The sequence below is a fragment of the Zootermopsis nevadensis genome, unplaced genomic scaffold, assembly GCF_977971745.1.
Source record: "Zootermopsis nevadensis isolate Lab colony 2312 unplaced genomic scaffold, Znev_1.0 Znev_ptg000008l, whole genome shotgun sequence".
NCBI lineage: Eukaryota > Metazoa > Arthropoda > Insecta > Blattodea > Termopsidae > Zootermopsis > Zootermopsis nevadensis.
In genome coordinates this window covers 17,085,059-17,101,721 of record NW_028259140.1, presented here as the reverse complement: position 1 = coordinate 17,101,721, position 16,663 = coordinate 17,085,059, and the positions used below count along the sequence as shown (strand labels likewise).

The 16,663-nt window shown below is 40.0% G+C and overlaps 1 protein-coding gene across 6 annotated transcripts in view; it reads left to right on the top strand.

Moving 5' to 3' along the window:
• The window catches only part of Tsp26A (Tetraspanin 26A), a 98,444-nt gene extending 91,725 nt beyond the window's left edge, over positions 1-6,719 (top strand). For 2 of the 6 annotated variants that reach the window (XM_022074760.2, XM_087345345.1), the window contains exons 8-10: positions 1,540-1,680; positions 2,699-2,815; positions 5,830-6,719. In XM_022074760.2, coding sequence (XP_021930452.1) covers positions 1,540-1,680; positions 2,699-2,815; positions 5,830-5,898 — 327 coding nt within the window. In that variant the 3' untranslated portion in view covers positions 5,899-6,719. The remainder of the gene's footprint in view (positions 1-1,539; positions 1,681-2,698; positions 2,816-5,829) is intronic. The other 4 variants (XM_022074761.2, XM_022074762.2, XM_022074764.2 and 1 more) reach the window with 4 other exon arrangements.
• Positions 6,720-16,663: the final 9,944 nt, after the last annotated feature.

The window sequence follows — 16,663 nt, the reverse complement described above, 5'->3', positions numbered from 1 at the left end:
GGGTGTCCAACTTGAGGGGTTTTACTGTGTAAGTGAATAAGGGAGGAATGGTTATGTGTGTAAGGAGGTGGAACACTTGCCCCGCTGTTGCTAATTCAGTACAGTAAAAGTAACAGTGCTTTGTTTACTGGAAGTTGAGGGATCGTTTGATTTTCATAGCTGTGCATTTGTTGAAAACTGTGTAAGATCTGACACAGATCATTAGCTGTAGGTTTGAAACCAAAGGCAAAGAAAGATGAGTACAGATAGTGGAATTAGTAGGTTGTATCCAAGTCAAATGAAGCGATAAAGATCTGTCAGCACATACGAGGCCAGGAAGTACGAACACCTCTTTCTGTTATCGGCTGCAACAAAGGTGTGGGCGATGATGACGAGAAGGGCAACTTTTATAAATGTAGCTTTTAGAAAGAAAAACAATGAAAAAGCTATGTGTGAAACACCTCTTTAGATTCTTAAATGTGTGTTGAATGCAGTGATAATATGCAGTCAACTCAAGACTCTTTACTGAATTCCATGTGGTGTATTTATAGTATTTGTAATTTTACCAGAGGCTAACAGATCAGCCTCTAGAATGTTCAATTATGTTCAGATTGCTGAAACATTGTATTAACTGGACAGGGTATGTGTGCCAGAGGTCATGAATTATTAATACGTCACCTGGGGATGGGGGGACTCAGTTCAATGCAGGACTTGTTAGTACTTTACTGAAAGGAGCATCAAGTAACACGTCCCTATGCAGATGACGACATAGTAAGGAGGCTGACATGACATAATTTCCCCAGGAAAATACCTCTGACTGAAAAGAAGTAAATACCGAAAAATTGTGTTTTGTGTATACGTTGTGAAACATTGCACTAGTGCCTCAGTTGTTTAATGCTCTTGTGTATGATCAAGTTTAGAATAAGCATTCTGTAGATACTCATCAGCACACAGTGAAATTTCATTAAAATACAGTAACAAATATGAAAATTGTGATAATTTAAAAGGCTTAAGATTTTTTACAAGTGGCTGTTTTTTTACAAAATTAAATCCCCAGCAGAAAATTATGCCACATCAGGGTCTGGACAGGGATTAAATGCATCCGCATCGAGGGGTTAAAAGAAGTGGCGTATCACATGAATTGGATGCAGAACATTTGTAACATTAAATAAATAATTGTTTAATTTTAACCGTCTAATCACAATAAAATATTTTATTAAATATTAAAATATTAAAATATTATTACTACAATTAACATTTAATATTTAAAATATATTAAAATGATGCTCCTTCTATCGAAATGTTAATTGTAGTAATAATATTTTAATATTTACTAAAATATTTTATTGTGATTAGACAGTTAAAATTAAACAATTATAATCATCACAATATGACGCAACATTATCATCTCATTAAATAAATACTATGTGCTCGTATGGTGTTTGCCTTTGGGTCTTTCGAGTTAAAATTAATATTGGTTTTGGTGATTTCTTTGTTTGTTACTAACATATATTGCATGGCGATTCTGTTGCTGCATGTTGAGATGGTGGTTGGTTGTAGTTGGTTGACAGACTAATCTTCTCCTCTCAGCCTGGGGAGCACAACATCTTTGAACGAGGGTGTCTGCGTGCACTGGCAGAGTGGTTTGAAGTTAACTTTGTGGCAGTGGGAGCAGTAGGCATAACAGTGGCAGTTTTACAGGTAACAGAATGGGATTGCTGTCTAACATTGTGTTTAGAAACTTGGTTATCTAATAAAACACAAGAAATTATGAATGTTTTTTTTAAAGACAATAAACTTCATTAAGGACATACTGATTATCATAGTTGCATGGTCAGTTTCGTGTTTTGGAGGTCCTCAGTTTGATTCTGTGTCTGGAGGCTGGCCTGACAATGTATGTGTAACAATGAATATAGGATTATAAATGCAACAGTGTCCCACGCCGTAGCCGCGTGGTCTGAGGCATCGTGCTTCGGACCGGCGATACGGAATGTGCGCTGGTTCGAGTCTCGGAGGAGAAGAAATTTTCTCATGAGCTTTCGACCATTGTATGGGACCGGTGCCAACCCAGCATCGTGAGGAAATTGGGCGTAATCCGGTCAGGGAAGCTAGCAATGGCTGGGGGTTCGTCGTGCTGACCACACGTCACCCTAGATCTGGTTGGATGATCGTACACCTCTGCTTAGGCATGTGAACGTGAGACCAGCAGTCAAGCTAGTCGGCTTCGGCTCTCTGGAGCTGTTACGCCACAGATTTAATTTTTAAATGCAACAAAGTATATTATTTTGCCTAATTAAAAGATTATAATCATCAATGGCAACCTTCTTTAAGCCCTAATTAATAACCATACTTTCTTGTTATGTACCACCATTATACTGTAAAACCGTCATGTTATTTGTCTCTGTATAACAGATGGAAAGTCCTGTGTTCTGGTAAACTATAGCCAACACATTTATACCGATTAAAATTTATGTGGGTAAGAATGTTTGTCTGAGAATGTTCAAAACTTTGTAAACCTTAGTTTTGTTATACAGAAGGTTTTACTGTGTGTGCTGATGTACTGCGTTAGATAATCAAGCTGGTAGTGTGCTTTGTAGTGCCTTTAGAAGCAGGTTGTGGCTTCATGGATGTAGCAGCCAGTTCTTGTGCTGCATCTGCTTTTGCTTGGTGGCAAGGTAAGCAGCGCCATGTGTTGTAAGTACATGTCATTGTGTCGCAGCAATATGATGTGGCCAAGATAATAAATGACAAGGGCTGTGTCCAAGCTGGCGAGGAGTGGATGGAGCGAAATCTCTTGATCGTAGCGGGGATTGCAGTGGCCACTGCATTCTTACAGGTTTGTACAAACCTCTCCTTTCATTTAATATGCAGTAAGTGTTGTGAGTATGTGAATTACAGATCTTAAGATTTTCAGCAGAAAGACGCGTGGGATGCTGTGATTGGTTAGCTTGAAGTGTCAGGAGATGGCAGGATAGGCCCCTCTTACACAGATGTAAGTAGTGTGAGGTTGTAACATGTGACTTTCTAGCTGATGTTATTGCAAGAAGACAAGCCGGAGTATTGTAGGAAGTCATCAGTTTCTGCGTGCTGGAGGTAGTGTACGCAGAATTACTCTTATATGCATTGGACCATAAAAGCCGGTTCTTTATACTTCTAATTTACGTTGCCATTCTGTCTCTTTGATGTTTATGTCAGATAAATACAGAAGTTTTGTGTTTGTTTTCATGTATTCAACTTTCACTTTGTAGGCCTTCACCAACACCGGGCACGCCTTCCTCACAGGTAGTTTTTATGCTTCAACTTAAGTAAATAGCATCTGCTGTCGTCACTTAACTGCTTGTATATAGATGCAAGCAAAATTTTGATGTGAACATGAAATTCTGATGGATTGTTTTCTGATTTACAGAACAGTAATCAAACCTTGAGAGTCGAGAACAGTCACATTTCAGTTAAAAGAAATTACTTTTTATTCCTGAAGTCACTGAGCCCCTACCTTTCTTTCTTCTCTCTCTCTCTCTCCCCCCCCCCCCCCCAACTTCCTTAAAAATGCTCTCCCATCATGTATTATCCTTTCTTTCAGGACCTTCAGGTCAGTTTGATTGCCTTCACATTCCCATGGGATCCCAGAAATTCTATGTTTATTGAGTGTATTGAAACGTGTTCAAATGATTGTCACCATTCCTTGAAGGGTGTGTTTTGTTAGATTCTTGGTTTTTTAACCAATGTGGTCATCCTCGGGTTCAGTTCCTTGCTTCTATGTTATTGCACTAAGGACTGCCTCCCCGATGCCCAGAAATAATGGTAAAACAAAAAACCTTTTTTTAAATTAGTGAAGTCGATTAAAATTTAAAATGCCAAATATTTGTTGTGCAGTTTGTGAAAGAAGTGACTAGAGCCCTGAGATGCTGACATGTCTTCGTGTTTCTTTATTGAGTGAATTTTGCTGACTGATGTTGGTGGAGTTTTCGTGAAGAAAGTTTGCTGTGCTGTTTCTCGCTTCTTCCGTTTGTCCGTGTTGAACATATGTGCTCGTTACTGGTAATAGCCACACAACATCTTGCTAATTCCAGTGGTTTAGTATACATGTATCAGTGATGTGATCTTCAAGTATTTAAAGTGATTTTCCCTTACATTCACTTCTCAATAGCCTAGCTAATAGTTTACTTCAGATCCCATAGGCAGACTGTAGTTTACTGAATAGACACTCAGAATGCTTCTTGTTGTCAATTTGACAGATTTATTGCCCACAATTTTGTTGTAACTCTGTACCTGTAATTCATCTTCCCATGTCTGTGAATCACAAAGAATTATTTATTATAAGAGCATCTGATACAGTTGCAAGTACAGATTCATTAAATTTTAACATATACCGCACAACTTGGATCAGAACCATGTTTAAAGTATGTACTCACTTAGGTAAGTCACATCAGAAGCCCAGTTGTACTGTGGTTCTCAACTGGTGTACTGAGAGCCACTGGTGTTTTCATTTATTTATAAAGCCTCTGGACACTGACTTCAAACTGTGCATGCAGAATGTGTGGTGAATCATGCTATACCCAGTCCATAAGAGCTGCAGACCCCCCTATAATTTTTAAAAAATTTATTTTTTGTGTTTATATAATTTGTAACACTTTATTTCCACTATATAATTATTTTAATATTGCCTCTTACATTGTCATTGTCCACTAATTGGCTGTACTGACTGTAAGTCCGCAGGCAAGGAGTGCGAAACAGAACGGTGCTATCATCCGGCTGCAAGGATTTTAGCGCGGTTAGCCGGTCAAAAGTAGAGAGCACAGGGGGTGGTGGAGTGAGGGGCAGTTCACTGGTACAGCGCGTATGGGGCTGCGGTCCCCGCACTTGTCCGGTACCACGTGTTTTAGACGGGTTTCTGTATCACAAACTGTTTTGTGGTTGTTGTTAATGAGTGTTCAGTAATTATGTGTGCTGACTAATTTTTTGTTCTGTTAATTACAATGAGCAAAGGAAGTGTTTCATAGTTACAGAAAATTACTTGTTCTAAATTGTCTTTGAGTGAAAAAATTGGTGTAAAAATCATGGCCGCACTCTTCCGGTCTTACAGCAGGTATGGGTCTTCTCCTGATGTAAATTTACTTTTCATTTATTTATATTGTTATGTGTTGCAAACCTATTCTGAGTTTTCCCCTACCACTGCTCAGACACACGAGCCGCCACTGCCTATGCCTTAGATGTAAGTGACAGTTTACCCGTCTGAAGGAACGTACAGGCGAAGTAGGAAGAGGGTTTATGCAAAATTATGACTTGAGCATAAACTGCAGGTATGAGGTCTGCTTCAAACGACTTGAGACATTGTCCGACCTCATCCTTGCATTGGTTATGTTCATTTTATAAACATTGTATTCATGGGTTAAGGTTTACTGTTACTTTCACTCTACAAGTACAGAGTTCTGACACATCAGGGTTTGGTCACAGAAATTTAAAAACAAACTTTGAATACATTCTGGATTTCTAAGTTTTAAAAATAATAAAGATTAAAGAAGACATTATTGTGTTAAATTCTAATCTTTTTATTTCTTTATCCATGTCAAACAGTTCATATCCATTAGAGATCATTTTATATTGCTTTCGCTCCATACAGTGGTATTCTGGACTAGCGAGTTCACAGCTAGGGAAGTTTCCATTTGACCCAAATTTTGTTTTTGACAAGTTTTTTTGTTTGTATGTGCAGAGATCAAATATAGATGATTCTTGTCCACTTTGCTCCTCTCACAGTGAAAAGATTTAATTGGTAGTTTTGGATGGAATGGCTGTCTGTAAAGGTTATGCAAATTTAATTATTTAATTCTGTTTGTTTATTTTTTTTTCCAGATATTGGGCATCTGTTTTGCTCATAATCTACGAGCAGATATATTTGCCCAAAAGTCGAAGTGGCATTGACAGCCGAGGGCTTCCACTGCAGTCTAGTGTCACTCTATAATGGAAGATGACCAGGCATACCGCTCGTCAGTGCATCTCTACGTGCTTTATGAGTAACTGACGGCTGTAATGAGTCATCTTCTACGCAGTGTGGAGCCCATAAAAGATCTCACTAACATTAATAAATAATAAACATTGAAGTCATACAAGAGAGTATTAAAAACAGACATTACTATCTAAAATGTGTTCATGTATGAGGAGCTGTGAGAGATTTTTGTGACGGTGCACGAGAACATTTTGTGTCTCTACGTACAAGAGAACAATTTCTGATTATAAAATATGAGAGAATGATCAGTGACTGTTTAGAAAAAAAGTATTTTATATAACACACATTATGTATGCTGATATTCCAGCAGACATTAACCGTGGACCCATGAAAATTTGGGCTGTGGTGTGATGTAACGAGAGTGTCAGTGTGTATGTGTGAGAGCGCGTGCATGCGTACGTCACATTCCTTTTGTGATGAACCGTGCGAAGTGGAGTTCTTATTCTTGCTTTTATGAGTGTTTAACGCAGCTATGCTAACCTGATTTACAGTAACATATTTCTTAGCATAATGGAAGAGTGGGGTGGTTCTGAATGGTGATGTTCCTCTACAGCGGGAAACAGACCACATCTGCATGTCGTGTCTGAATTAAGTGTAAAGTTTTGACATGGAAATAGGATACTCATTTTAATTTATGTCTTAAAAATACTCACTCAGATAAGGTTTTGTATTTTTAATATATTTTTACATTTTAATACTTTTATTATATTTAAATAAATATCCATATTTAATTTTATGCTATATTAGTAATTTGTTTCCAAATGGAAATCCCTTTCATTTGGACTATTTTTCTCCGCGTCAACATTCTGTGAGAAGAACCACGGGATTTCGATCAGTACCTATATATGCCAGGACGGAGGCTCGCATAATGTAGTTTATAGAGAGTATAGTTGTTTCTCTGGGTTAGTGATCTTATGGATGAAAATAAATGCAACTCTTGACAAGCAGTCTTGAACTACATTCTGAAAAGTCCTTGTTGGTTTTTTAATGTTTTCAGTTGAGATTTTGGGTACTGAAATCTTCTGCTTTTGGAGGGGGGGGGGGCTTTGGTCCTGTTCTGTCCATAATGACAGTGACAAACCAACTCCATAGAGTAGGGTCCTCCTTGAGAAGCTGAGAGTCACTTAAGGCCGCCATTCACGATTGCTCCAGATGGATGACATCCGAATGGATGACGTCCAAACGGATGTCGTCCAAAAAGGTACTACATTCACGGTCGCGTCACGCCAGTCGCGGTTTGTTGTCCCTCTGTGAAGTGCGTGGTGTTTGCGACGGACGAAGAATTGGTACTAGCTACGGCAGTATGCCTGTATATTAAAAGGAAAAAACCAAAACGAAAGTGGTCAAAGCAATGGCTCTTAAATAGAAGCAATTTAAGTCCTTATGCTCCTTTCTGAAGCAAATTCTAAGGGAATTTTCTTTGTTGGCGGTAGGATCTTTGGTTTTAAATAAAACCACCAATTCTTCCATTGCTAAGCTTCTTGTAGCTTTATCATGATAGTCTTCATTACTTATCTGCCACAAACATGGCAACTCTCCATATTTCTCAATCACCTCAATAACAATCTCACGACCCGACATTATACAAGTTTGGACTTCACTGGACGAAGGCTCATGGCAGACTGGCATGAGAATGGACCACGTTTCCGCCACTCATGAACCGATTTGGAGTGGCTCGATCGCCAATTCCCCCATTCACGATACGATGGAGCGATCGGATGGATTATGGCTCGACAGAATATCCAAACGAGCCCACCACGCCACGCCAATGGACTTCAGTTTCCGCATTCACGGTACAATTTTGGAGCGACACCGCGCCATTTGGACGAATGGAGCGATCGTGAATGGCGGCCTTAAAATTGGAAGTTCCCTGCCTTTATGGAACCTGATTGTTCATTACCATGTTCACAAAAGAACCCACAAATATTGATGGTACAGGAGTTTCTTTTCCTTGTTTCAAACTATGAGTTTTTTTATAATGTAACAAACTCTTGCACCCAATCCTTGTAAAAAAATTGTTGTAAAAGTTAATTTGTGATACGTTTCCTGCTGTAGCCTCTAAAATGGCTACCCGTCATACTTCTTGCTTGACTTGAAGCATTCTGTTTTAGGAGCTAGTGTCGTATCGCCGAGGCTTCAGTGGGAAATCTTGTATTTTGAAAAGTGCAAACAGATGGCAGAATTGATTCCAAGATCCATAGACATACTCAGGGCAGTCATGGAAGCAGCGGCGACCCCTGAAATGTCGGCAAACTTTTACCGGACTACTTTACTTTACTTTTATTCAGTCCAGGTGTTAATGTGTGTGCGAGGAAAGGGGTCTGAGTTTAAATCAGTCGTGGCATGAATAGTTTCTTCTTGCCAGCACTTGTAAACTGCGTAGTGTCACGTAAGGTTGACAACCTTTGAATGTGCAGATAGCGCAGTAGTATTTGCCTTGGCCATATGAAATATTTAAACTACGTGCACTGAACTGTATTGAATTGAATTACATATTTCTGCATCTTCATCTTTTAGGAAATGGCTATATTTTAAAAGTTTTTAACATTTTGTATTACAACAAAAACATGTTGAATGTCTAGCATTTTCAATTGTAACTATATTAGGCTGTTACGAAATGTAAAATAAGTAAACAAACAACTATTAACACTATAAAAAGACACTATTGCCATACGCGTTTCAACCTCGAGAGGTCATCATCAGTGGCATCGGGGAAATTAATTAATTTAATCAAAAGGTTCAAACTGGATTTAGAAAATAAATAATGAATAGGACATTTGACGAAAAGTATTTCAAGCGACACCACACTAGATGTTGTTATTCACAGAGTAGAACCGTGCATTAGCCGTTGATCCGATGGTCCGGTGGCCGTAGCTGGTCTGCGGCTAGCTGTGGTTGCGTCGTCCGTACGTGTGAACTCCAGAATCGTGGGTGTATTTTTTATAATGTTAATAGTTGTTTGTTTACTTATTTTATGCAAAGTTTTAAGATTGATGTCATGAAATGGTTTGTAAAAATGAAAGTTCATTTTACCTGTACGGGACGTCACACTTGCTTCAGTCCTGTATTTCTGCAGCACCTGCACAAAGTGTCTCATTCCGTTTTGACACGGACTGAGTTAGTCTGTGACGAACTCTAAGCGTTGCACATGAAAAGACACAAAAGACTGATACTAACTTTGTGTTTATCAGAACAAAGATGGTATCTTCGAGGATGGCCCTTGGTAGGCCAATGATTTGAATGTCAGTATTCGAGCCGTCTGGTGCTGGTTCACACCTTGATGCTGAAGGACTGTGTTGGTGTCCTGTGCAGCAGGAATGAAATTTCTTGTAAGTCATTACAATGACTGTCCCTCCACATGACAGATTGGCCATGCCATTATATCACCTGACTAAGCAAATCCTGCGTTCGTTCCGTAAATTTCAGTGCGGATAGGTTTGGGTGCATTTCTTTCTTTGTCCGCGTAATTACCTGAAGCATGTTTTGCCTTCCCAACAAACAGCAGTGGTGTCTCCTTTCAGTTTTCTTGTAGCATCACCTTTCTTTACTTTTACTGAGTTTGTCCGAAGGTTACTGGCATGCATTTTATTTTCTGAACTGTGCCAAATCTGTTTATTTTCCTATTATGCAGATGCAAAGAGAGTTAAGGTGATGAGAAATTATTATTTGTGCAAATTCCGTGTCTGATATCCACCACCTCTCTTGCTCGTTGGATCCACTGCTCCCCGAGTGTGCGCGACGTCTACATCTCCGTTCTCTCATCGTTTACCTAAATAAACGGTCACGTTATAGGTATATTCCTTGCTGTTACAATGCTTACGTAGTTTTGTTCCAAATCTTTTTCACTTTTTTGGGATGTACTGTTGGAACTGTAACTTGCCAAGTATTCTGTAGGATCGTATATTGTACACATTACATTAGTGAAGTGAGCTTCCACAACCTGTCATATTCTTGTCTAATTATATGTGCCCAATTGTGACTGGTTCCGAAGTGAAGAAAACTTGGTATGCGTATAAACCACTTACATTTAACGACTTTTAAGTAAAATTGATTATAATATCTCATTAGTAATCCATGGTATCCTGATCACTGTGGCACATCGGAGTTATGGAAAAAATATTTCATCAATAATAATATTAATTGATTTTCAAGTTCTCTTGTCCTCGAATGTGTTGCTGGTAGTCGCGTTTTATCTCTGCCAGAACGATGAATGATCATTTATGGAAAACATTTATATGATGATGATCGTGGTTTGGGGTGTGACGACGTTCACTCCAGGATATGAATTGTCTTCATTTTTAATACTGTCTTCTGATAACTCACGTAGAATCCGGATCAGGGTTGCCTGACGTAAATTGTACATCGGAATCATACGAATCATTCAGCCCTTCAATGACGTTTGCACTGATATTACGCTAGCAGCCAAACCCAGGTCTTGTTGGAAGTTAATATTATGTTATCAGCTCGCAGCCATAGACGTACAGGGAATTATGCATCAAATGAGTTCAGATTGTGCGTTCCAGAATTGAGAACTTTGTAGTAAAATGTCATCCGCTTATGCACATTAATCTGAAGTCTCCGTCCTGGTTGAAGCTGCTAGTAGAATATGTAAATGATTAAGACTGTGTGGAAAGCTACGCCTCTTGCGTGGCTCCGTCTTCACGTTAACTCCTTCGTTTTGTGACGGATTTACGCTGTTGAAATTGGTATATTTTCATTTTTATGTTCTAAATTGAGGGACTTTCAGGGTGATTTGTCAGACGTACGGTGTGATGCCGTTACTACGCGGTGTTCAGTTGTCGATCGTCGTAGTACTGTCGACGTGTATGAATGGCTGCGGTTATAAATCAGACTAATTTTTACAAAACTTAGTAACGCACGGAACACGAGAAGTAGACATTTTTTAACAAGGTGATGCATTCTGGAATTTTGTACAAAGGATTCAGGTATTGTCATCTGTCGGTCCTTCGTTGTATACTGAACATTTTCATTGGAAACTGGGACCACATTTCATGTTTTATCGGTGATTGCCCCTTGTATTGTGCGCTGAGATTTGTTTATTTATATGTGTTTATGAATTTGCTACAGAAGAGACAGAATTGGATTGTATTAAACTCGATCGTAAATGCGATGGTGGGTGTGAATCGGATTTATCCGACTCGGGATTCGGGCCTGCGACTGGCTGTTGTGTACATGATAATGAACGTACCACTGGGTTCCAAAAAAAGCTGAAAATTGGTTTTTCTAGGTGAGCAGTGCAGAAAAGCCCTGCGTATATGCAAATTGTGATATCAGACGTTACAACTATTACTGCAAATGGGTTTATACCCGGTGGCAGTGGTGCCACAATACGACGCATGACTCCATCTGCTTTGAATTGATAATTTAATTAAAAGTGGACTAATCAGGTAGAAACCCATGAATTTTATGGTGCATTTTAGTGGTCAAAAGGATAAGTTTTTATTTCTTTTAATCCTACTTTCTTGACTAATATTTGTATTTGTTTTAATACGAATTACATATGTAAATTTATAATAATTTATCAGTTACCACCATTACAGGATTTGCGTATAATGACTGGGCTGGATGACGAGGGTTGAATTTCCTGAAGGAGCAGGAGATATTCAGATCAGTTCTGGGTCCCGCATAGCACTTTACATAGCGGAGCTTCATTCCTAGGCCGGGGCAAACAGAGCAAGAATGTGACGACTCGCCTGCGTCTTAATGGCTTGGTGATTTAGGAACAACTTTGGCATTATTTTCCAATTATTCTGTGCCACGTCTGATACGGCTCTGTCCCTTCTGGTGTGGATTTTTTTTATATTTGAGAACCGCGCCCTCTCTGCTTATGCAAGTTAAAATTTGCGATTTGTTTGTCTTCAACAGATACAAATTATGTTTCTTCATTGAAGTTATGAAAATCTGGCACGGTGTGGGTTAGAAAATTAACTTTATGACGTCAACATATTTTTTAATGATTCATTTTAATCTTCTGGGTTGTAACACTGTGTTAACTTGTAGGTAGGTTGACAGCAGTGTTTTGGAACATACCGCGTCCATCTTTGGCTTTACAACCAAAAAGACGAACCTCAAGATCTTCACTTCGTGAAATTGGGATTTTGTGGTAATGTGTGAAGTGACTGAGTGATGTGTGTCCATGTGCCTAGCAGGATTCAAACTCGTGACCGTGCAAGCTGAGCCAAGGCCAAAATTCTTACATTTTAGCAGCCAAATAGTACGCCAATTTACTGATTCAAAATTTTTGCAAGCATCTGACCGTGTTACATGTACAATGTCTGAACACACGTAATTTGAGACTTAAAAGAAATTATGTTTTCTTATCAAATGCCTGGAATATAAAAATACAAGCTGTCCAAATATCATGCCATTGTCGAGCTTTAAGCACGAGAAATAATTAATCAATTGAATAAAAATAACAGTTGAGGTGCAACTCAACTTTCCTACAGAAATGTTGTTCTTCTGATACTGAATGTAATGTGTCTCGTTATTGGCTGTTGGCAAGCCGCGGTGGTCTAGCGGTTAGAACGCTGGCCTTGTAATCCTGGGGTCTCGGGTTCGAATTTATAACTTGTGTTGGGCAAGGCCGTGGTCTAGGCAACACGGAGTTTTCCTCCGTGGCATCCCAACAATTACTCCATTCACACACAGAAGAAGGCAATGGCAAACCACTTCTGGATCATCTGCCAAGAACGTATATGAACAGGTCCCAGTCCGAGAAGAGAAAAGGATGGAAGGATCCTGTTCATATGGACCTGTCGTCAGACAGAACACTAAATAAAAAATATAATAATAAGATTTTTCAGGAGAAATTAATTCGTATATAATTAAATACAACATTTAGAAATTTTCTCCGAGTTCGATGCACAAATTACGTGGACTTTGGCGTGTGGATTTGATATGAGAATTTATATTTTATAATTTTACTTCTTGGCAGTGTGTTCCTGTTGAAGAATTTCCAAGTTCCTCAGTGGCCAAATTGATTTATTACCACAATTAATTCAGGAGAGAAAAAAAACTTTAAAATTACGTGGTTGTTATTGTAAAGTGTGGAGTGGGGGTATACGAGGGTCGCTCATTAAGTAATGCCCCACATTTTTTTCCTCAGAACATATTTATTCAAGATGGCTCAAATTTAGTGACAATATAAATCAATGTTTCCTTTACACATACTATTTTTCCACATAGTCCCCATCAACTTGTACGGTTTTACGCCAGCGTGGAACAAGTGCATGCATGCCTTGCCGGTACCAGCTCTTGTCCTGTGCACGTAGCCATGTCCTCACTGCTTGAATCACGCTCTCGTCATCTTCAAATCTTGTTCCGCGGATAGCATCTTTAAGTGGCCCAAAGAGATGGAAGTCGCAGGGTGCCAGATCTGGACTGTAGGGTGGATGGGGTAGCACCGTCCAACCCAATTTGGTGATTTCTTCCCGTGTTCTCAGACTTGTGTGAGGGCGTGCATTGTCGTGCAGGAGCAAAATTTCTGCTGGATGCTTGTGAGGCCGAACTCGTCGAAAACGCTTCTTGAGGGTTTTCAGGGTCCTGATGTACGCGTCTGAATTGATGGTCGCACCTCTTGGCATCACATCCACAAGAATGACCCCATCACTGTCCCAAAAGACAGTCATCATGACTTTTCCGGCGGAGGGAGTTGTCTTGAATTTCTTCTTTCTCGGTGATTGAGGATGATGCCACTCCATTGACTGCCTTTTTGTCTCTGGCTCAAAGTGGTGTATCCAGGTTTCGTCACCTGTAATGATCCGGGACAGAAAGACCTCTCCCTCAGCATCAAAACGCTCCAACAATTCAGAAGAAATCGTTTTCCTTTGAATCCTGTGGTCTGCTGTGAGACTTCGTGGAACCCATCTTGCGCACACCTTCGAATATGCGAGAGCCTGGATAATTGCAATCACACTTCCATTGCTGACTGAAAGCTGTTGGGCCAATTGTCGAGTTGTGATGCGCCGATCCTCACGAATAATGGCATCCGCGCGGTTCAACATGTCTGGAGTGGTGGCTGTGGCAGGACGCCCAGAGCGCGGCAGATCACGGAGCTCGGTTTCTTCACTTCCTGAAGCTTTAACTCTCTTAGCCCAGCGACCAACGGTGCTCCTATCGACTGCACAGCTTCCATACACAGCACACAAACGTTTATGAATGTTCACCACCGTTTCTTTTTCAGCAACAAGGAATTCAATTACAGCTCGTTGCTTGTAACGAGAGTCGTTCACAGACGCCATTTTAACAGTTCACTACAGCTTCGCTATCGGTTGGAATCATTTGAAACTCCGTACACGAACGCGGGAAACATCAAATCTCAAGCATGTAAAAGTACACTTTTCTATCTTCATTATTGACTGAGAAAAAAAATGTGGGGCATTACTTAATGAGCGACCCTCGTAGATACTATTATGTTCAATCTTAGTTGCAAACATTTACTATTTTCATTTATCAGGGCTCACTAATTTCATATCGGCCATCCCCTGACACAAAATGTACAAAAGTCTTCTCGTATCTGTTGGTAAAATTTCTGTACGAGAAGGGACACTTATCAAAACAAAGTAAGGTTCTGAGAAATAATGTTATTTGATTAATTTAATTTGATTTGATAATGTGACAATCATGTTCAGTAAGATAGGATGTGTTTGTGGTACGTGCCCTGTCCATCACTTTCTCCTGATGTGGTTGTTCTGGGAAATAGTACAAATTATGAAGCCCCTTACTGTGTAATTGTCCCTCTCGAGCGTAAACATTTTTATTTTTAACAGCCTTTCCGATTGGTTCCGTCAAACATAGTTTTGCTTGAACAGCTGATCGAAGTGTCTCGTGCCGATATGGAAACTGGAGATTCATTTCTGCGTAATCTTTTAGAGCCATTTCGCCGTTGCAGTCTCCTTAAAATGGTCTTTCAAATTGAGGGATCGGAAAATGACGTCTTGCTCTGTGGAACTGTGGGCCAAAAATGTTTCCTGTTCATCTGTGAGCTCGGTAAGTTCAGTGTAATATTCACGTTGCAGTGATTATTGCGTAGATGTAGAGTTTTATACCACTCGAAATGCATATTTTCAAGTAAGTAAATATTTTGGGGCACATGAAACTGAATCATTTACATCTTAATAAATGGATAAATGAATTTTTCACAGTTTCATATCAGTGAGTGAAGCTGAGCACCTCATGTTTTCTGGTAAGTACCCTTTTTTGTTTGGAAAAGGGGATCCCCTACTCCGGGTTCCAACAACTTAAGTGTCCCCTGTACTCCGGTTTTCTGATAGAACTCCGGTAAAGTGGACGAGGTTAGTTTACGAGAATGGGAACGTGAAATATAGATCCACTTGCTGTTTATACGAGGCGCGTCCCAAAAGTAAGTTTCCCACTCGTCCCACAGCTAGCAAACCTTATATTGAGCGAAGCGACTGTGCGTACGTGATAGAGCAATGACGTAGCATGGCGCATGCACTAACGGCACCTCCCGCGTTCTCACAGTAGCATCGTTGCAGCTGTTGAAGATGGAGGTTCTTATTCCAGCTCCCGCCGACTGTGAAGTGCGGTCACTGCAGAAATTGCGACGGGCCATTCAGAACAAGCGGCGCGGGATGCTTAGTGCCGGTATTGTCTTCCTGCACGATAACGCTAGGCCGCACACGGCTCGACGGACAGCAAGTCTCCTGCAGGAGTTCAGCTGGGAGGTGTTTAATCATCCACCCTACAGCCCGGACCTCGCTCCCAGTGATTTCCATCTTTTCCTACACCTCAAGAAATTCCTGTCCGGTCAGCGTCAGCGTTTTGAGAATGACAGAGAGGCGGAGATGGTTGTCACACAGTGGTTCCAATCCCAGGCGGCAGACTTCTACGACACAGGTATTCAAAAGTTGGTCCCACGGTATGACAAATGTCTCAATTCCGGTGGCGAATATGTTGAAAAATAGCTGGACACTTGCTGTATCTGTTGCAATAAATATTTCCATGGAATTGTGTTTTGTTTCTGTAAACGGCCCCAGGGAAACTTACTTTGAGGACGCGCCTCGTATCAATATATCTGTGATCTCAAGGATGTGTTCAGTTCTCTTTTGTTGATTGAAGTTGACTTGACTGCTGTAATTTTTCAGGGTAGACGGTAGATTAAACAACACATGAGAAGAATTTGTTAGACTGAAAACTAAACTTAACAATTTTGTAGTTTAATGTACTATAAAGCAGATGTATTTCTTATACCACAATGACGCAGTCCCCAAGGATTTTGTACTGGTTTCACCATTAGACCCGTAATGAACTGGTGCGATTTGCCTGTTTACAATTACAATTAATAAGTTATCTCTTCTCTTGGTGGTCTCTGGCATCCCGAACGATATGTCCACACCTCTTCCTATCTTGAGGTACCTTCTTCCAGTTGCACACTTTCATCTTCCTCTATCGAATCAATCCACCTTCCCCTTGGTCTTACTTTAGGTCTTGTTCCCCACAATTTCTGGTTTAATACCAAATCCTCTCCCATTCTGATCACACGTCCCGCCCTCTTAACCGTTTAATGTATCTCATGATGGATCGATTCTTCTAAATTCTATACGATCCATCATTCTTTAGGGGGCCAAAGATTTTCCGTAGATTAATAAGTTATGAGGACATATTAAGAAACTCTGTCTAATTATTGGACTCAAAATC